This window comes from Caloenas nicobarica, chromosome 37, assembly GCF_036013445.1.
Source record: "Caloenas nicobarica isolate bCalNic1 chromosome 37, bCalNic1.hap1, whole genome shotgun sequence".
In the NCBI taxonomy this organism is placed as follows: Eukaryota; Metazoa; Chordata; class Aves; order Columbiformes; family Columbidae; genus Caloenas; species Caloenas nicobarica.
Window position 1 is genome coordinate 246,956 of NC_088281.1, and position 20,201 is coordinate 267,156.

Sequence of the window (20,201 nt, forward strand, 5' to 3'; positions counted from 1 at the left end):
GGGGCTTAAATAAGTTGGGGGGGGGGGGCACAGGGTCGCACAGTTCGGTGAGGGACAAAGCGACGTGCCGGTTAGGACGTGTCAGGTTAGGGGGGATATTACAAATCTGGGGGGGTTTTATAAATTGGGGGGGGTGCCTTTACATGCGGGGGGTCCTATAGATCGTTCCCCCTCGTCCAGGTACGACTACAAGATCGCCCGGGAGTACAACTGGAACGTGAAGAACAAAGCGAGCAAGGGTTATGAGGAGAATTATTTCTTCATCTTCCGCGAGGGTGACGGCGTCTACTACAATGAACTGGAGACCAGGTGGGGACTGGGGGCACTGGGGGGGACTGGGGGACACTGGGAGCCCCCCCCCAGAATAATAATGGGGGTATTGGGGGGGGTTCCCGTTCTTGGGGTCCCTGTGCGGTTTGGAGAAAGGAAAACAGGGGTTTGGGGGATTTTTGGAGGGTCCCTGTTTCTGGGGGGGGGGGGGGGGTCGCAGGGGGTCAGGGGGGTTTTGGGGGGGTCCGCTGACCCCCTGGCCCCCCCCAGGGTGCGGCTGAGCAAGCGGCGGGCGCGGGCGGGGGTGCAATCGGGCACCAACGCGGTGCTGGTGGTGAAACACCGAGACATGAACGAGAAGGAGCTGGAGGCGCAGGTATCGGGGACCCCCCCGCCCCCCAAAACTCCCTGTGCCCCCCCCCGCCCCGGGCTGGGGGGGGTCCCAGGCGTCCGGGTGACCCCCCCCCACCTTCCTGACCCCCCCAAAGGAAGCGCGACGGGCGCAATTGGAGAATCACGAGCCCGAGGAGGAGGAGGAGGAAGAGATGGAGGCGGAGAAGGAGGCGGCCGCGTCGGGTAAGCGGGGGGGGCTGGATTTTGGGGGGTCCCTGGTTTTTGGGGGGGATTTGGTTTTGGGGGGGGTCCTCTGGTTCTTGGGGGGCTCCCTGAAGTCTGGGGGGGCACAGCAGCTTTGGGTCTGGGGGAGACAGAGTGTTGGGGACACCCCCCAAATCTCTGTTCCCCCCCCAAATCTCTGTTCCCCCCCCAACTTTTGTCCCCAACCAAATCTCTGTCCCCCCCCCAAATCTCTGCCCCCCCAAATCTCTGCATCCCCCCAAATCTTTTTCCCCCACAAATCTGTGTCCCCCCCAAAATTTCCATCCCCCCCAAATATCTGTGTGTTCCCCAAATCTCCATCCCCCCCCCAAAATCTCCATCCTCCCCCAAAATCTCCATCCTCTCCAAATTTCTCCCCCCCCAAATCTGTGCCCCCCCAAATTTCTCCCCCCCAAATCTGTGTCCCCCCCAAATCTCCATCCCCCCAACTCTCCCCCCCCCAAATCTCTGTGTCCCCCCCAGACGAGGAGCGCGAGAAGGGCAGCTCGAGCGAGGGGGGGCCGAGCGGCGAGGACGAGGAGGACGAGGCCGAAGGCTCCGGGGGGGGCGGCGGCAGCAGCAGCGAGCGCGGCGGGGGGGGTCCCCCCAGAGCGACGAGGACGAGGCCGAAGACGACGAGGAGGAGGAGGCGGCGCCGCGGGGGGGGGCGCGCCGCGGCGGGGGCAGCGACGCCGCCAGGGCCGCCCGCGACCAGGAGGAGATTTTCGGCAGCGACAACGACGAGGAGGAAGAGGAGGAGGAGGAGGAGGAGGAGGAGGAAGAGTCGGACGGGGGGGCAGCGACGCGGGGCCCCCCCGGAGCCCCCGGCTCAGCCCCAGCGACGAGGACGAGGAGGAGGAGGAGGAGGAAGAGGGGGAGGAAGACGAGAGTCCCAGCGACGGCTCCGAGTCCTCCAGCGAGTGACGGGAAAAAAGGGATTGGGGGGCAGAGAATGGGGGGAGAAATGGGGGTTTGGGGCAAAGAATGGGGGTTTGGGGGGAGAAATGGGGGTTTGGGGCAAAGAATGGGGGTTTGGGGGGAGAAATGGGGGTTTGGGGCAAAGAATGGGGGTTTGGGGGGAGAAATGGGGGTTTGGGGCAAAGAATGGGGGTTTGGGGCAAAGAATGGGGGCTTGGGGGGAAAACCTGTGGATTTGGGGGGAAAATCACAGGAATCTTGGGGGAAAACCTGGGGATTTGGGGGCAAAGAAAGGGGGGCTTGGGGGGAAAAAAGGGGGTTTTGGGGAGAAATCACAGGAATTTTGGGGGAAAACCTGGGGACTTGGGGGCAAAAAATGGGGATTTTGGCGGAAAACCCAAGGTTTTGGGGGTAAAAAACAGGCGACTTGGGTAAAAATGAGTTTAGGGGAGAAGCCCAGGAATTTGGGGTAACACCCGGGGATTTGGGGGCAAAAACCAAGCAAATTGGGGTAAAAACGAATTTAGGGGAGAAACTCAGAAATCTGGGGGTAAAACCCAGGGATTTTGGGGCAAAACCCAGCGGTTTTTGGGTAGAACCCAGAGATTCTGGGGTAAAACCCAGGGCTTTGGGAGAAAAACCAGTGAGTTTTGTGGCAAAAAAGGGGAATTTGGGGGCAAACCCCAAGCATTTGGGGGTAAACCCCAGAAATTTGGGGGTACGAACCCCCAGGCGTTTTGGGGTAAAAATGAAGCGTTTGGGGGCAAACACCAGGCGTTTTGGGGCCGGGTGGGTTTTTTTGCTCTTTAATACCGTCGTCATGGTTACCAGCCATAGTCATAACAAAAGTTATTCATAATAAAATGTATCTAAAATAACGTTTTTCTATCTCAAAGGGGCCGCGGGCGCTACGTGTACAAAGGGGGGGGGGGTTGTACCAACGCGGGGGGGGTCCCGGGGCCTCCCCTCCCCCCCCGGGGGCGTGTACCTAAAGTCGGGGTGTCCCCCCCCCACCCTGGGGCCAAACCCAAAATAATATTAATAATAATAATATAATAATAGAACAAAGAGGGGGAGGAAAAAAAAAAAAATCCCAACAAAACCCCAAATTTAGGGATTCTTAAAAACGCAACAAAACCCCCTGAAACCCAACCCCAACCCCCCCCAAAAAAAAAAACAAAAAAAAAAGAGGGGCCGGGAGAGCCCCGCCCCCCCGCGCGGCCCCTGTAGTGTCAACGCGGCCCCCCCGCCCCTCCCCCCGTGGCGTCATCGGCCCCGGGGGACCCCTCCCCCCCTCCCCCAGCCTGGGGGGGGCGACTGGTCATGGGGGGGTGGGGGGGAAGGGGGGAGGGGACCCCCCGGTTTGAGGAGGGGGCGGCGCCGTCAGATGGTGGAGGTCTTGTCTGCGCCGTCTGCGGGGGGCGGGGGGGTCAGCCGGGAACATCGTGTCCCCCACCCCGTGTCCCCCTCCCCAATATCCCCTGCACCTTTGTGCCCCCCCATGTCCCACTGTCCCCCCCATGTCACTGTGTACCCCCCCATATCGCTGTGTCCCCCCCCGTATCCCCATGTCCCTTCAGTGTCCCCATGGCCCCCAAGTCCCCTTCCCCAATATCCCTGTGCCTTTGTGCCCCCCCATGTCCCCCTGTCCCCCCACATCCTCATGTTCCCCCCCCGTCCCCCCACCCCCCCCATGTCACTGTGTCCCCCCCCGTGTCCCCCCGTCCCCTCACCCCCCAGCGCGTGCTCCGTCATGCTCAGACACAGCGACTCCAGCGTCGGGTTGATCTCCAGGTCCGTGCCAGGGGGGGGACACTCTGGATTGGGGGGGACAGAACACACACAAAAATGAGAAGAAAGGGGCCCAAGCCCCATCCCCCTAAACCCCTCTGTGGGGGTCCAGGCATCCTGACCCCCCCCTGCCAAAAACCCTCCTTGAGGGGGCCAACAGGTCTACCCACCCCCGGGGGGTGACAGGTCTACCCCAGCAATGGGGAAAAAGCCAGGCCATGGGGTGAGGAAAGTCTACCCATCCCACAAATGGGGACAACAGCTCTGGCCCCCCCGACTCCGGGGGTGTCCCCCCCAATCCTGGGGGTGTCTCCCCTCACCCCAATTTTGTGCCCCCCAATCCCGGACCTACCTATGGGAAGGCGACCAGGGCAACGAGGGGTGACAGATCGACCCAAGTAGTGGGGGGTGACAGATCTACCCAAGCAGTGGGGGGTGACAGGTCTCCCCAAGCAACGGGGGCTGACACATCTACCCACTCACAAGGGGATAACAGGTCTGGCCCCTCCAACTCCGGGGGTGCCCCCCCACCCCAATTTTGTGCCCCCCCATCCCAGACCTACCCTGTGGGAAGGCGAGCAGGGCCTGTGGGGAGGTGTGGACGGGCAGGGAGTGGGTGCGCTGCACCGCGCTGCGCCCCCCGGGGAGCCCCCGGCCCCCCCGAACCACAGGCTCTGCGGCAGGGGGGACAAAGGGGGGTTAGGAAAGGGGGTGGGGAGGCTGCACCCCCCCAAAAAACAAACAAACAGGACCTGGGGTCCACGTTTCACTCCCAAACACACACCCCACACCCAACATCCCCCACATCTGCCCCCCCAGAGCCCCCCAACACCTGCCCCCCATATAGCCCCCCAACATCTGTCCCCCAGACCCCCCCCAACAAGCCCCCCAACATCTGCCACCCCATAGAGCCCCCCAATATTCCCCCACATCTGCCCCCCCTGATCCACAAGTTCCCCCCATATTTGCCCCCCAGGACCCACCTGGCGTCCCTGGGTGCCGAGGGGGGGCCCGGCCAGGGGGGGCCGTGGGGGGGGCACCCCCCCCGCGGGTCCCAGCAGCCCCAGGCGGGTGGGGGGCAGCGCCCGGGGGGGTAACGCGAAGGGCCGACCCCCCCGCCGCCCCCCCGCCCCCCCCACAGAGCCAGCTATGGGGAGCGAGTTGGAGCCGAAGGCCCAGCTGGGGGGGAACACGCATAAAATGGGGAGGCTCAGGGGGACAGAGGCCCCTCCAGACCCCCCCCCAGCCCCTGGAGCCCCCCCTGGGGAAAATGAGCCCCCCCAGACCTCGGGGGTGGGGGGGGAGCAATGGGGGACCCAGGGGACAAATTGGGGCATCCTGAGCAGGGGGGGAGACCCCTTTGGACCCCCCAAAATGGGGATGGGGGGGTGAGATCCCCCTCAGACCCCCCAAAACGATGATGCGGGGGTGAGACCCCCTCAGACCCCCCCAAAATGGGGAGGGGGGGTGAGACCCCCTCAGACCCCCCCAAAATGGGGACGGGGATGCAAATTTGGCACTCGGGGAGGGGGGACAAAAAGGCACCCAAGGGGACCCAAACCCCACCAAGAGGGGCGAAGCGGGGGGCGGGGGGGGTCCCGGTACAGGGGGTGACTGGGGGGGGTCCCTCCCCCCCTTTGCCCCCCCTTCAACACCCACTTACCCCTTGGGGGGGCGATAACCGGGGGGGTCGAGCGGCAGCTTCTTGGGGAAGGCGCGAAGCAGCTTCAGCACCTGCTGCTTCCAGGACAGGAGCCGCTTCTTCTGCGTCTCCGTGAACGCCTTGGGGGGGGGACACAGGGACACGGGGGGGTCAGAGGGACACGGGGGGGTCAGAGGGACCCCGTGCCCCCTCCCCGGACCCCCTCCCCAGTACCTCGTGGCTCAGGCACTTCTCGAGGAGCTGGAGGTAACTGGTGATGTTCTCCTCGTCCGGCCGCGACACCAGCAGCTGGGTGCACACTGAGGGGGGGGTCGGGGGGGGGCACACAGCACCCTGACCCCCCCGGGACCCTCCCCAGCATCCCCAACCCCCCCCCAACACCCTGGGAACCCCCCCAGAACCATTGGACCCCCCCAAAAGGAAAGAAGGAGGCCAAGGGGGACCCAGGCGTCCGGGCACCTCCAAGCACCCTGACCCCCCCTGGGACCCCCCTCAGCATCCCAGGACCTCGCCACCCCCCTGACCCCCCCACCCAGCCCCCTGGGCCCCCCCCAAAAGGAAAGAGAGGAGTCAAAGGGGACCCAGGCATCCGGGTACCCCCCAGCACCCTGGGACCCCCCCAGCACCCTGGTTACCCCCCAGAAGGGAATTTGGGGTGGGGGGCGTCACCTTTGCCCATGACGCGGGTGAACTGCCCCGGGATGTCCCCGTCGGGGACAGGGGCCGCGGGGGCCTCGGTGTCACCGGCCGGGTGGGGGGGGGCGGCGAAGGCGTCGGTGGCCCCCGGGGGGGTCCCGTCGGGGGGGCCGGGGGGCGGCGCGGCCGGGGGGGGCCGAAAGGCCTTGATGGGGGTGACCAGGATCTGCTGCAGCTCCTGCAGCGCCGACCACACGTTCCCGCCCTCCAGGATGTCCTGGGGACAACAGGGGCACGTTGGGGACAACGGGGGACGTGGGGGGGTCAGGGAACAGCCCCCCCAACATCCCTGGGGACACAGAAGCGGAGGGACCAGGGACACCCAGGGCCACCCCTGGGGACACCCCTGGGGACACCCCTTAGGACATGGGGACACCCAGTGCCACCCCTGGGGACACAAGGGCCACTTGGTGCCACCCCTGGGGACACCCCTTAGGACATGGGGACACCCAGTGCCACCCCTGGGGACACAAGGGCCACTTGGGGACACCCCTGGGGACACCCCTTAGGACATGGGGACACTCGGTGCCACCCCTGGGGACCCAAGGGCCGCCCGGCGGCGTCACCTTCTCCAACGCGCGCAGGACGCTCTGCCGCTCCCGTAGCTTCTGGATGCTCAGGGCGATCTTGTGCCGCGCGCCCTTGGTGACGTTCTGTGGGGACACGCGGTGACAAACGGGGGGGTCCCCTCGCCCCAGCGGGGGGCGTCGGGGACACGGGGGGGACACTCGGGGACCCACCTGCGACTCCAGGTGCCGCTCGGTCAGCGTCATCATCTCCTCGTACGTCATTTGGGAGAAAAGCGCCGCGTATTTGTGCAGCCGCAGGCTCTTCAGCCACGAGGGGACGTCTGTGGGGCCGGGGGGGGACACGCGGTGACACCCGGTGGCTGCCACCCCCCCCGCTGCGTCCCCGCACGTCCCCCCCGTCCCCACCTTTCATCCCGCTGCCGTCCTCCTGGAAAGTGTTCCGGCCGCCGGCCCCCCCCTCGTCGGGCTGCTCGGAGCCCGTGCTGCTCTGGGGGGACAGGGGCTCCCCGAAATGGGGCGGGGCGGCGCGGGGGGGGTCCTCGCTGGGCCCGCCCCCCCCCGGCCACTCTTGCCCCCCCGGCACCAGCGACAGGGAGCGTTTGATGGGGCTGGGGGGGTGCAGCTGGCAGGGCAGGGCTGGGGGGACGGGGGGGTCAGGAGGGGCCCGGACGCCAGGGTCCCCTCTGCTGGACCCCCCCAGGCGCCTCCTCAGCCCTAAATGTGCCCCCCCCCAGCCCCCTGTCCCCTCCTTGGGTCCCCTCTCAGCCCTTAATGTCCCTTTGGCCCCCCCCAACCCCTTCGTGTCCCCCCCCAATCGCTCCTCAGCCCTCAACGGGCCCCCCCGGCCCCTTCCCTGCCCCCTTGGGACTTAATGTCCCCTTCCTGTCCCCAACTCACCCGCTCCCCCCATCTCACCACCATTCCTGGGGGGCTGCTGGAAGTTGGGGGGCCCCTTCTCCCACCCAGACCCCCCCCAACTCCTCCTAACCTTTTGCTGTCCCCCCCAAGTCCCTCCTTGGTACTTAACGTCCCCTCATAACCCCCCCAAGTCCCTCCTTGGCACCCATGTCCCCTTGTCCCCAGCTCACCCACTCCCCCCATCTTGCCACCATTCCTGGGGGGCCCATTCTCCCGCCCAGGCCCCCCAACTCTTCCTAACCCTTTACCGTCCCCCCCTTGACACTTAATGTCCCTTTGTCCCCCCCAAGTCCCTCCTTGTCACCCACGTCCCTCCCGTCCCCAACTCACCCGCTCCCCCCATGTCACCGCCGTTCCCGGGGGGCTGCTGGAAGTTGGGGTGCCCGTTCTCGCGGGGGGGCGCGGGCGCCGCCCCCCCCTCGGCCCAGCCCTGCTCGGGCCACTCGTGGTGCGTCACCCTCCTGGGGGCCGCGGGCTCCGTGCCGGGCCGTGGCGGCGGCCGTGGCGCCGCGGCGGCTCCGGTGGCCAAACGCTCCTCGAGGTGGCCCAGCCAGAGCGCCAGGGCGCTGCGGTCGTCCAGCGTGGTGGCCGGGTGGATGAGCGCGTAGGACAGCAGCTGCCGGCTCTCCTCCACGCAGCGGTTGCGCTCGATGGCGTCCGCCAGCACCTTCTGCAGCCGCTTCATGTACTCGGCCTTGGCCGCCGCGTTCCCCGGCTGCAGCAGCGGCAGGTGGGCCAGCAGCAGGGCCACCAGGGCCTCCGCCGGCTCCTGCGGCCACTGGCTGATGGCGGCTGGGGGGACACAGGGGACGGGGGGGGTCAGGGTCACCCCAGGGCTTGGGCAGGGGCTGGGGTGACCCCATAACCCAGCAGGGACAGGGACAGGGGGGGTCAGGGTCACCCCAGGGCTTGGGCAGGGGCTGGGGTGACCCCATAACCCAGCAGGGACAGGGACAGGGGGGGTCAGGGTCACCCCAGGGCTTCGGCAGGGGCTGGGGTGACCCCATGGCCCAGGGGGGGACGGTGGGGGTCAGGGTCACCCCAGGACTTGGGGAGGGGGGACAGGGGGGTCAGGGTCACCCCAGGGCTTGGGGAAGGGGGACAGGGGGGTCAGGGTCACCCTAGGGGTTGGGGAGGGGGGACAGGGGGGTCAGGGTCACCCTAGGGGTTGGGGAGGGGGGACAGGGGGGTCAGGGTCACCCCAGGGCTTGGGGAAGGGGGACAGGGGGGTCAGGGTCACCCTAGGGGTTGGGGAGGGGGGACAGGGGGGTCAGGGTCACCCTAGGGGTTGGGGAGGGGGGACAGGGGGGTCAGGGTCACCCCAGGGCTTGGGGAGGGGCTGGGGTGACCCCATAGCCCAGGGGGGACAGGGACAGGTGGGTCAGGGTCACCCCAGGGCTTGGGGAGGGGGGACAGGGGGGTCAGGGTCACCCTAGGGGTTGGGGAGGGGGGACAGGGGGGTCAGGGTCACCCTAGGGGTTGGGGAGGGGCTGGGGTGACCCCACGGCTCAGAGGGGACAGAGTCACCCCAGGGCTCAAGGGGGACGCAGGGAGTCTTGGGGACCCCCACAGAGCCCACCTATCCACCCAGGGAGCCTTGGGGGCCCCCACGGAGCGCCCCCATTCACCCAGGGAGCCCCCCATGTCCCTCCAGGTCCTCACCAGCCCTCTTGGCCTCGAGCAGGTGGATGTCGGGGCCCCAGGGAACCCCCAGGACTCCCCAGTTTCCCCCCCAGGTCCTCACCGGTGCTGTTGGCCTCAGCCTCGAGCAGGTGGATGTCGGGACCCCAGGGAACTCTCAGAACCTCAATATCCCCCCATGTCCCCACCGGTGCTCTTGGCCTCGAGCAGGTGGATGTCGGGGCCCCAAGGAACCCCCAGGACCCCTGTACCCCCCCGGTTTCCCCCCCGGGTCCTCACCAGCGCTGTTGGCCTCGAGCAGGTGGATGGTGGGGCTCCAGGGAACCCCCAGAACCCCCGTACCCCCAGTTTCCCCACCAGGTCCTCACCAGCCCTCTTGGCCTCGGCCTTGAGCAGGTGGATTTTGGGGCCCCAGGGAACTCCCAGAACCCCCGTCCCCCCCGGTTTCCCCCCCGGGTCCTCACCGGCGCTGTTGGCCTCGGCCTCGAGCAGGTGGATGTCGGGGCAGTCGGCCAGCGAGTGCTCGAGGCAGAGCTGCAGGAACCGCGCCTGGGTGCGGGTGACGCGCTTGAGCAGCGACAGCAGAGCCACCGTCTGCTCGCACTCGTTCCAGCCCTTGAACCACCCGGCCACGATCCCCACCTGGTCCCGGAACATCATGGCGCTAACCGGCGGGGTGGGGGGGGGACGCGGGGGTCGGGCCGTGCGCCCCCCCCTCCTTCACATGGCGGCGAGGCGGCCCCGGCCGGGGCTGCCGGAGGAGTCGGGGTCCCCAAGGGGTGCGGCGGGCATGAGGGGGCGCTGCGGTAACACGGGAGAGGCCTGTGGGGAGAATGGGGTGGGGGGGTCAGGGATGGTGACCCCCCGAGTAGGGATGGGGATCCCCCCCAGGGGGATGGGGACCCTCCCCAAGTGGGGATTGGGACCCCCCAGCAGACATGGGGACCCCTGGTGGTGATTGGGACCCCCCAACAGGGATGAGAACCCCCCAAGTGGGGATGGGGACCCCTGCTACAGATTGGGTCCCCCCAGCAGACACAGGGACCCCTGGTGGTGACTGGGACCCCCCAACAGGGATGAGAACCCCCCAAGTGGGGATGGGCCCCCCCCAATGGGGATGAGAACCCCCCAAGTGGGGATGGGCCCCCCCAGCAGGGATGGGGGGACCCCCAAGTCAGGATGAGGACCCCCCCAAGCGGGGATTGGGATTCCCCGCCCAGCAGACATGGGGACCCCCCAGGGGGATGGGGACCCCGGTGCGGATTGGGACCCCCCCCGGGGGGGTGGGGAGCCCCGGTGGGGATTGGGGCCCCCCCGACGATGATGGGAACCCCCCAGCACAGATGGGGACCCCTGGTGAGGACTGTCCTCCCCCCCGCAGACACAGGGACCCCCCCGCTGAGACCGGGAGCAGCGCACGATCCCAGCCCAACCCCTCCAGCACAACCGGGAACAGCCCCCCACCCCGAAACCCCGCCCGGGACCCCCCGCATCGCGCTCCCGGTGCCCGGGGAAACACGGGACCCCCCACCGCCTCGGCAACGGGGAAGCGCCCGGAGGAGCTGGGGGGCACCGGGGGCCGGGGCCGGGCCCAGCGCTCGGTACCGGGGGGTCAGGGAGGGCCCGGCCGGTGAGGCCCAGCCCAGGCCCCACGGCCGCGGGGGAGGAGCCGCGACCTCGGGGGCGGGGGAGCGGGAGCGGGACGGGGCCCGGAGGCCCGGGCGGGACCCGGGGGTGCGGGGAAGGGGTCCCGGGGCCGCCGCTCCCGCCGTTCGGGCCGCCCCCCCCCGCACTCACCGGCCGCCGCGCTCCGAGGCGCCGCCGCCGCCGCGCAACGTCAGCACGCACGCTGCGTCACGCCCGCCGCCGCGCCGCGCCCCGCCCCTTCCGCTCGACCAATGGGATGGGGCGGTGTCGGCGCGCGGGGCGCCTTCCGGGGCACGGGTTGGCCCCGCCCCGCCACGCCCCCTCCCCGGCTCGCCATTGGGTGAGAGGAGCTGCCAATGGGAACGCGGGAGGTGCGGAGGAGGGAAGAGGCGCGGCGCGGCCACGCCCCCTTTTTGTGCCGGTCACGCCCCCCGCACCACACGTCACTACAGAGGCCACGCCCCCTGAGGGTAAACCACGCCCTCTGCATTGACCACGCCCCTTGCGTTGACCACGCCCCCCTCGGCGCCGGGCGGATCCGGGCGTCTGTTGGGCGGGGCTTGAGAGGGCGTGGCCTCAGTGGGCGGGGTTTGGGAGGGCGGGGTTTCGGGGCGGGGCTGTGGGCGGGGCTGTGGGGCCGTGACTCGGGATGGGGCCCATGAGACTGGTCCCCAGTGTCCCCAGTGTCGCCAGCCCGTGTCCCCCAGTGTCCCCAGTGCCCCCAGCCCATGTCCCCCAGTGTCCCCAGTGTCCCCCAGTGTCCCCAGCCCATGTCCCCCAGTGTCCCCGGTGTCCCTCCAGTGCCCCCCCAGTGTCCCCCAGTGTCCCCAGTGTCCCCAGTGCCCCCAGCCCATGTCCCCCAGTGTCCCCAGTGTCCCCCCAGTGCCCCCCCAGTGTCCCCCAGTGTCCCCAGTGACCCCCCAGTGTCCCCAGTGTCCCCAGTGTCCCCCCAGTGACCCCCCAGTGTCCCCAGTGTCCCCAGCTTATGTCCCCCAGTGTCCCCAGTGCCCCCAGCCCGTGTCCCCCAGTGTCCCCGTCTGGCACGTGTGGGACTGGGACAGGGAGAGGGACAGAGGGACAGGGGCACAGGGGGACAGAGGGACGCAGGGACAAGGGGACCGGGGACAAATGGACAGAGGGACAGGGGGACCAGGGGACGGAGGGACAGAGCTGGAGGGAGGGACAGACGGACGGACGCGGGGGATCCCGAGGGCTGGGGGGGGACAGACGGACGGGGACGAGGCGCGGCGGACAGAGGGACCGGCGGACAGAGGGACCGGCGGCCCCGCGCGTCCGTCCGTCGGTGTTTCCGTCCGTCCGTCCGTCGGTGTTTCCGTCCGTGTGTCCGTCGGCGCTCCCGTGGCCCCGCCCCCGGCCCCGCCCCGGCTGCTCTGCGGCTCCGAGCGGCGGCGCCGGGACCGACAGACAGCGGCACCGACACACGGACACACAGCGGCACCGACAGACGGACACACAGCGGCACCGACAGACGGACACACAGCGGCACGGACAGACGGACACACAGCGGCACCGACACACGGACACACAGCGGCACCGACAGACGGACACACAGCGGCACCGACAGACGGACACACAGCGGCACCGCCACACGGACACACAGCGGCACGGACAGACGGACACACAGCGGCACCGCCACACGGACACACAGCGGCACGGACAGACGGACAGACACCGGCACCGCCCCCCCGCCCCGGGGCCGCCCCCCCGCAGGACCCGCCCCGCCGCCATCGGCCCGATCCCCGGGACCCGGGACCCGCCCCGGTGGCCCCGGCCCGGCATCCCGGTACCGCCCGGCGTCCCGGTACCGCCCCCGGCATCCCGGCACCGCCCGGCATCCCGGCACCCCCCATCCTCCCGTTAACCCATCCTCCCGGTACCCCCAGCATCCCGTTATCCCCCAGCATCCCGTTATCCCCCCCCATCCTCCCGTTATCCCATCCTCCCGGTACCCCCATCCTCCCGGTACCCCCATCCTCCCGGTACCCCCAGCATCCCGTTATCCCCCCCCCATCCTCCCGTTATCCCATCCTCCCGGTACCCCCAGCATCCCGTTATCCCCCATCCTCCCGTTATCCCATCCTCCCGGTACCCCCATCCTCCCGGTACCCCCAGCATCCCGTTATCCCCCCCCATCCTCCCGTTATCCCATCCTCCCCTTATCCCATCCTCCCGGTACCCCCATCCTCCCGGTACCCCCAGCATCCCGTTATCCCCAATCCTCCCGTTATCCCATCCTCTCGGTACCCCCCCAGCATCCCGTTATCCCCCCAGCTCCCGTTATCCCCATCCCAGGCCCGTCATCCCTCCCGCATCCTCCCAGTCCCCCCCCAGCATCCCATTATCCCCCCCCATCCTCCCGGTCCCCCCATCCCGGTGCCCCCCCCATGGCCCCCCAGGCCTGACCGGGCCCGGCGCCGCCCCCCCCGCAGCCGCGATGGGAACGTCCGGGGGCTGAACCCCCCCAGGTACTGGGGGCTTCACCGGGGGGGCGGCGGGGGGGGCTCTGGGCTGTGCTGGGCTGTACTGGGCTGTACTGGGCCCTGCAGTCCCATACTGGGCTGTACTGGGCCATACTGGGCCCTGCAGTCCCATACTGGGCCGTACTGGGCCATACTGGGCTGTGCACTGCTGTACTGGTTTGTACTGGGCCATACTGGGCCCTGCAGTCCCATACTGGGCCATACTGGGCCATACTGGGCTGTGCACTGCTGTACTGGTCTGTACTGGGCCATACTGGGGTATGCACTGCTGTACTGGTTTGTACTGGTCTGTGCACTGCTGTACTGGTCTGTACTGGGCCATACTGGGGTATGCACTGCTGTACTGGTTTGTACTGGGCCATACTGGGCCCTGCAGTCCCATACTGGGCTGTACTGGGCCATACTGGGGTGTGCACTGCTGTACTGGTTTGTACTGGGCTGTGCACTGCTGTACTGGTCTGTACTGGGCCATACTGGGCTGTGCACTGCTGTACTGGTTTGTACTGGGCCATATTGGGCTGTGCACTGCTGTACGGGTTTGTACTGGGCCATACTGGGCTGTGCACTGCTGTACTGGTCTGTACTGGGCCATACTGGGCCCTGCAGTCCCATACTGGTCTGTACTGGGCCATACTGGGCTGTGCACTGCTGTACTGGTCTGTACTGGGCCATACTGGGCTGTGCATTGCTGTACTGGTTTGTACTGGGCCATACTGGGCCCTGCAGTCCCATACTGGGCTGTACTGGGCCATACTGGGGTGTGCACTGCTGTACTGGTTTGTACTGGGCTGTGCACTGCTGTACTGGTCTGTACTGGGCCATACTGGGCTGTGCAGTCCCATACTGGGCTGTACTGCACCATCTTGGGTTATGCACTGCTGTACTGGTTTGTACTGGGCCATACTGGGCCGCATGCTGCTGTACTGGGCCATACTGGGCCGTGCACAGCTGTACTGGTCTGTACTGGGCCATACTGGGCTGTGCACTGCTGTATTGGTTCGTATTGGTTTGTACTGGTTTGTACTGGGCCATACTGGGCTGTGCGCTGCTGTACTGGTCTGTACTGGTCTGTACTGGTCTGTACTGGTCTTTACTGGCCTGTGCCGGGTTGTGCACTCCTGTACTGGGCTATACTGGGCTGTGCAGTCCCATACTGGTCTGTACTGGGCCATACTGGGCTGTGCTGGGCCAGACTGGACTTACCGGACTGCACCATACTGGTCTAGATGGGGCCATACTGGGATAGATGGGGCTGTACTGGGTTGTGCTGGGCCGTACTGGGACATACTGGGCCACGCTGGGCTGTGTGCAGCTGTACTGGTCTGTACTGGTGGGTACTGGGCTATACTGGTGGGTACTGGTCCATACTGGCCCGTTTCTGTCCCCACAGGCTCCACGGCGACGCCCGGACGGGACCGACATGGAGCCCTGAGAGGAGGTACTGGGAGCACTGGGAGCACTGGGAGCACTGGGAGAGGAGCACTGGGCGAACTGGGAGAGGAGCACTGGGCGAACTGGGAGCACTGGGAACACTGGGAGAGGAGCACTGGGAGCACTGGGAGAACTGGGAGCACTGGGAGCACTGGGAACACTGGGAGAGGAGCACTGGGAGCACTGGGAGCACTGGGAGAGGAGCACTGGGCGAACTGGGAGCACTGGGAACACTGGGAGAGGAGCACTGGGAGCACTGGGCGAACTGGGAGCACTGGGAGCACTGGGAGAGGAGCACTGGGAGCACTGGGAGCACTGGGAAAAGTGGGAGCACTGGGAGCACTGGGAGCACTGGGAGCACTGGGAGAACTGGGAGAGGAGCACTGGGAGCACTGGGAGAACTGGGAGCACTGGGAGCACTGGGAGAACTGGGAGAGGAGCACTGGGAGCACTGGGAGCACTGGGAGAACTGGGAGCACTGGGAGAGGAGCACTGGGAGCACTGGGAGCACTGGGAGAACTGGGAGCACTGGGAGAGGAGCACTGGGAGCACTGGGAGCACTGGGAGAACTGGGAGCACTGGGAGAGGAGCACTGGGAGCACTGGGAGCACTGGGAGCACTGGGAGAGGAGCACTGGGAGCACTGGGAGCACTGGGAGAACTGGGAGCACTGGGAGCACTGGGAGAGGAGCACTGGGAGAACTGGGAGCACTGGGAGCACTGGGAGAACTGGGAGAACTGGGAGCACTGGGAGAGGAGCACTGAGAGCACTGGGAGAGGAGCACTGGGAGCACTGGGAGCACTGGGAGAACTGGGAGCACTGGGAGAGGAGCACTGGGAGCACTGGGAGCACTGGGAGAACTGGGAGCACTGGGAGCACTGGGAGAGGAGCACTGGGAGCACTGGGAGCACTGGGAGAGGAGCACTGGGCGAACTGGGAGCACTGGGAGCACTGGGAGAGGAGCACTGGGAGCACTGGGAGCACTGGGAGCACTGGGAGCACTGGGAAAAGTGGGAGCACTGGGAGAACTGGGAGCACTGGGAGCACTGGGAGCACTGGGAGAACTGGGAGAGGAGCAGTGGGAGCACTGGGAGAACTGGGAGCACTGGGAGCACTGGGAGAACTGGGAGAGGAGCACTGGGAGCACTGGGAGCACTGGGAGAACTGGGAGAGGAGCACTGGGAGCACTGGGAGAACTGGGAGCACTAGGAGCACTGGGAGCACTGGGAGAACTGGGAGAGGAGCACTGGGAGCACTGGGAGAACTGGGAGCACTGGGAGAGGAGCACTGGGAGAACTGGGAGCACTGGGAGCACTGGGAGAGGAGCACTGGGAGCACTGGGAGCACTGGGAGAAATGGGAGCACTGGGAGAACTGGTAGCACTGGGAACCATCAAGAGATTGGGTGGCGTGTCCCCCCGGGCCCGATCCTGCCCCTTTGGGGGCCCGATCCTGCCCCTTTTGGGCCCGATCCTGCCCCTTTGGGGCCCTATCCTGCTCCTTTGGGGCCCGATCCTGCCCCCATTGGGCCCGATCCTGGCCCCATTGGGCCCGATCCTGCCCCTTTTGGGCCCGATCCTGCTCCCATTGGGCCCGATCCTGCCCCTTTTGGGGCCCGATCCTGCCCCCATTGGGCCCGATCCTGCCCCTTTTGGGCCCGATCCTGCCCCCATTGGGCCCGATCCTGCCCCCATTGGGCCCGATCTTGCCCCCTTTTGGGCCCGATCCTGGCCCTTTTGGGGCCCGATCCTGCTCCCATTGGGCCCGATCCTGCCCCTTTCGGGCCCGATCCTGCCCCTTTTGGGCCCGATCCTGCCCCCTTTTGGGGCCCGATCCTGCCCCCATTGGGCCCCATCTTGCCCCCTTTTGAGCCCGATCCTGGCCCTTTTGGGGCCCGATCCTGCCCCCACTGAGCCTGATCCTGCCCCCCCCGTTTCCTCACCGCCGCCCCCCGCCCCGTTCCCAGGTGCCGCCGGGGGATGGCGAAGCTGCTGGTGCCCCTGGTGATGCTGGGGGCGGTGGCTGCGGCGGGCGGCGGCGCGCTGGGGCCGGGGGGGGCCGCCGGCGGCTCCGCGTCCCACCGCTGCCCCCCCCGCTGCCTCTGCCCGGCGGCCGCCCCCAACCCCACCCTCCTGTGCGCCCGCACGGGGCTCCTGGCCGTGCCCCCCACCCTGGACCGCGCCGCCGTGGAGCTGCGCTTGGCCGACAACTTCATCGGCGCCGTCGGCCGCGCCGACTTCGCCAACATGAGCAGCCTGGTGCACCTCACGCTGTCCCGCAACGGGCTGCGCCGCTTGGCCCCCGGCGCCTTCGCCGACCTGCGCGCCCTGCGCGCCCTGCACCTGGACGGCAACCGGCTGCCGGCGCTGAGCGGCGCGCAGCTCCGCGGGCTGGCCAGCCTGCGCCACCTCATCCTGGCCAACAACCAGCTGGCCGCCATCGAGCCCGGCGCCTTCGCCGCCTTCGCCGCCACCGTGGAGGACCTGGACCTGTCGCACAACAACCTGCCGGCGCTGCCCTGGGACGCGGTGGCCGCCATGGCCAGCCTGGCCACGCTCACCCTGGACCACAACCTGCTGGAGCGCGTCCCCGCCGGCGCCGTGGCGCGCCTGCCGCGCCTGGCGCGCTTGGACCTCACGGCCAACCGCCTGCGGGCGCTGCCGCCGGTCCCCGGGCCCCCCGGCCCCAGCTTGGCGGCGGGGGGCAACCCGCTGCACTGCAACTGCGAGCTGCTGTGGCTGCGGCGCCTGGCGCGGCCGGGCCGGCTGGAGAGCTGCGCGTCGCCGGCGCCGCTCGCCGGGCGGCTGCTGTGGGCCGTGCCGGAGGAAGAGCTGACGTGCCGCGCTCCCGCCATCGCCGGCGCGGCCGCCGTCCCCGCCGCCGTGCTGGAGGGGCAGCCGCTGCGCCTGGGGTGCCTGGCGGCCGGGGACCCCCCTCCGGCGCTGCACTGGCTGGGCCCGGACGGGCGGCTGGTGCAGAACGGCTCCCGGCGCGCCGTGGGCGCCGACGGCTCCACCGTGGAGCTGCGGGTGGCCACGCTGGGCGACCACGGCCACTTCACCTGCGTGGCGTCCAACGCGGCGGGCGAGGCGGCCGCCAGCGTGCGGGTGGACGTGCTGCCGCTGCCCGTGGCGCCGCGCGGCGACGACGGCGACGGCGGCGACGCCAACGGGCCGTCGGACATGGCGCGGGGCGACGGCGACGGGAGGGACGCGGCGAACGTGACGCAGCGAGCGGGGCCCGCGGTGGCGGCCGAGGTGACGGCGGCGGCCGCCAGGATCCGGTGGCTGCCCCGGCGACACGGCCCCGGCGTCCGCGGCTTCCAGCTGCGCTACAACAGCTCCGGGGACGAGGCGCTGGTCTACAGGTGGGGAGCGGGGGGGATCTTGGGGGGCCTGTGGGGGGGGTCTTTGGGGGGTCCTGGGGGGCTTTGGGGGGTGTTTGGGGGGGTCTTTGGAGGTTCTGGGGGGGGTTCTGGGGGGTCCTGGGGGGGCTTTGGGGGGTCTTTGGGGGGTTCTGGGGGGTCCTGGTGGTGTTTGGGGGGTCTTGGGGGGGGTCTTTGGGGGGTCCTGGGGGGTCCTGGGGGGGCTTTGGGGGGTGTTTGGGGGGGGTCTTTGGGGGTCCTGGGGGGTCCTGGGGGGGCTTTGGGGGGTGTTTGGGGGGTTCTGGGGGGTCCTGGTGGTGTTTGGGGGGTCTTGGGGGGGGTCTTTGGGGGGTTCTGGGGGGTCCTGGGGGGCTTTGGGGGGTGTTTGGGGAGGTCTTTGGGGGGTCCTGGGGGTGCCGTGGGGGGTGTTTGGGAGGGTCTTAATGGGTTCTGGGGGGTCAGGGGGGTTCTGGGAGGGTTGGGGGGTTCTGGGGGGTCCTGGGGGTGTTTTGGGGGGTCTCAGGGTGTTCAGGGGGGTCCTGGGGGGCCCTGGGGGTTCAGGGGGTCTCTGGGGGGGTCAGGGGGGTCCTGGGGGTCCAGGGGGGTCTCGGAGGATCCAGGGGGGTCCTGGGTCTCTGGGGGGGTCCTGGGGGGTGTCAGGGGGTCCAGTCCCCGCCGCGACCGCCTCGCTGCCCCCCCCAGGCTGCTGCCGCCGTCCAGCCGGAGCCTGGTGCTGCGGGACCTGGCCGGGGGGCGCGAGTACCAGCTCTGCGTGTCCACCCTGCACAGCGGGGACCCCCCCGGCGCGCCCCCCCCGCGCCCGCGCGCCCTGGGCTGCGTGCGCTTCAGCACCCCGCCGGCCGCGGGGGGGGCGGCCGCGCCCGCCTGCTCCGCCGCCCCCCAGCGCCCCCACTTTTTGGGGGGCACGGTCATCGTGGTGATCGGCGCCGCCATCGCCGCCTCCGTCCTCGTCTTCATCCTCATCCTCACCGCGCGCTACAAAGCGGCGGCCGCTCGACGCCCCCCCCCGCCGAGCGTCGCCTCCGTCTGCTCCCAAACCAACGGACCCCCCCAGCCCGAACCGGAGCCGCCGCCGCCGCCGCCGCCCCCCGCCCCGGTGAAGCCGCCGGTTGCGGTGCCGGCACCCATGGGTGCCCCCGGGGGGCTGTTCCCCAGCCACAGCTTCCCCCGGCGCGCACGGACTCGGCGCCACGGCCTCGACGTGCCCCCCGGGGGGGGCCCCGCGCTGCGCCCCTCCTTCGGCAGCACCCACTGGATGCTGGAGAGCACCGTGTGACGGGGGCACCCATGGGTGCGGGGAGCACCCTGTGATGGGGGGCACCCATGGGTGCGGGGAGCACCCTGTGACGGGGGCACCCATGGGTGCGGGAGCCCCTCGATGCGGGGAGCACCCTGTGATGGGGGGCACCCATGGGTGCAGGAGCCCCTCGATGCGGGGAGCACCGTGTGATGGGGGGCACCCATGGGTGCGGGGAGCCCCTCCTTCGGGAGCACTCACTGGATGCTGGAGAGCACCGTGTGACGGGGGCACCCATGGGTGCGGGGAGCACCCTGTGATGGGGGGGCACCCATGGGTGCAGGAGCCCCTCGACGCGGGGAGCACCGTGTGACGGGGGCACCCATGGGTGCGGGGAGCCCCTCGACGCGGGGAGCACCCTGTGATGGGGGCACCCATGGGTGCGGGAGCCCCTCGACGCGGGGAGCACCCTGTGATGGGGGCACCCATGGGTGCGGGAGCCCCTCGACGCGGGGAGCACCGTGTGACGGGGGCACCCATGGGTGCAAGGTGTGTGTGGGGCTGCATAGGGGCACCCATGGGTGCGAGGTGTGTGGGGGGGTGTAGAGGGGATGGGAAGAGGTGGGGGGTCCTGAGTGCCCCAGTGTAGCCTTGGGTGCTCCTGGGCACCCTTGGGTGCTCCGGGGGATCCTGGGTGCCCCAATGCACCCTTGGTGCTCCTGGGTGACCAAATGCACCCTTTGGGGGTCCTGGGCACCCTTGGGTGCTCCTGGGGGCTCTGAATGCAGCGCTGGGTGCTCTCGGGAGCCCCAATGCACCCTTGGGTGCTCCTGGGGGGCCTGGGGACCCCAATGCACCCCTGGGTGCTCCCAGGTGCCCCAATGCACCCTTGGGGGGTCCCGTGCACCCCTGGGTGCTCTCGGGTGCCTCAGTGCACCCTTGGGTGCTCCTGGGGGTCCTGGACACCCTTGGGTGCT

At 68.8% G+C, this 20,201-nt stretch overlaps 3 protein-coding genes across 3 annotated transcripts; 2 read left to right on the top strand and 1 right to left on the bottom strand.

The window, feature by feature from the left end:
* Positions 1-186: 186 nt before the first annotated feature.
* PAF1 (PAF1 homolog, Paf1/RNA polymerase II complex component) lies at positions 187-3,152 on the top strand. Its single transcript, XM_065655086.1, has 5 exons — positions 187-309; positions 541-646; positions 759-846; positions 1,351-1,837; positions 3,089-3,152. The coding sequence occupies exons 2-5, from the start codon at positions 620-622 to the stop codon at positions 3,150-3,152; spliced, it is 666 nt and encodes a 221-aa protein (XP_065511158.1). The 5' UTR covers positions 187-309; positions 541-619.
* On the bottom strand, positions 3,055-10,878 carry SAMD4B (sterile alpha motif domain containing 4B). The gene is given in 14 exon segments (XM_065655171.1): positions 3,055-3,197; positions 3,519-3,602; positions 4,140-4,220; positions 4,223-4,250; positions 4,560-4,755; positions 5,240-5,358; positions 5,453-5,538; positions 5,909-6,152; positions 6,502-6,588; positions 6,676-6,785; positions 6,871-7,101; positions 7,714-8,175; positions 9,489-9,846; positions 10,822-10,878. Coding segments are annotated over 13 exon segments (1,953 nt in total). The 5' UTR covers positions 9,685-9,846; positions 10,822-10,878; the 3' UTR covers positions 3,055-3,168.
* Positions 10,879-13,104: 2,226 nt separating this feature from the next.
* Positions 13,105-19,778, top strand: LRFN1 (leucine rich repeat and fibronectin type III domain containing 1). Its single transcript, XM_065655170.1, has 4 exons — positions 13,105-13,157; positions 14,563-14,610; positions 16,569-17,969; positions 18,669-19,778. Exons 3-4 carry the CDS (start codon positions 16,582-16,584, stop codon positions 19,261-19,263), a joined length of 1,983 nt encoding a protein of 660 aa, XP_065511242.1. The 5' UTR covers positions 13,105-13,157; positions 14,563-14,610; positions 16,569-16,581; the 3' UTR covers positions 19,264-19,778.
* Positions 19,779-20,201: the final 423 nt, after the last annotated feature.

Bases quoted from the DNA above. Each gene is read 5' to 3' on its own strand.
- PAF1 (XM_065655086.1), top strand. From the start codon at position 620: ATGAACGAGAAGGAGCTGGAGGCGCAG. The intron at 647-758 runs GTATCGGGGACC...ACCCCCCCAAAG, and splicing joins AGAAGGAGCTGGAGGCGCAG to GAAGCGCGACGGGCGCAATT. The intron at 1,838-3,088 runs GTTTGGGGCAAA...CCCCTCCCCCAG, and splicing joins GAATGGGGGGAGAAATGGGG to CCTGGGGGGGGCGACTGGTC.
- LRFN1 (XM_065655170.1), top strand. From the start codon at position 16,582: ATGGCGAAGCTGCTGGTGCCCCTGGTGATGCTGGGGGCGGTGGCTGCG. The intron at 17,970-18,668 runs GTGGGGAGCGGG...TGCCCCCCCCAG, and splicing joins GACGAGGCGCTGGTCTACAG to GCTGCTGCCGCCGTCCAGCC.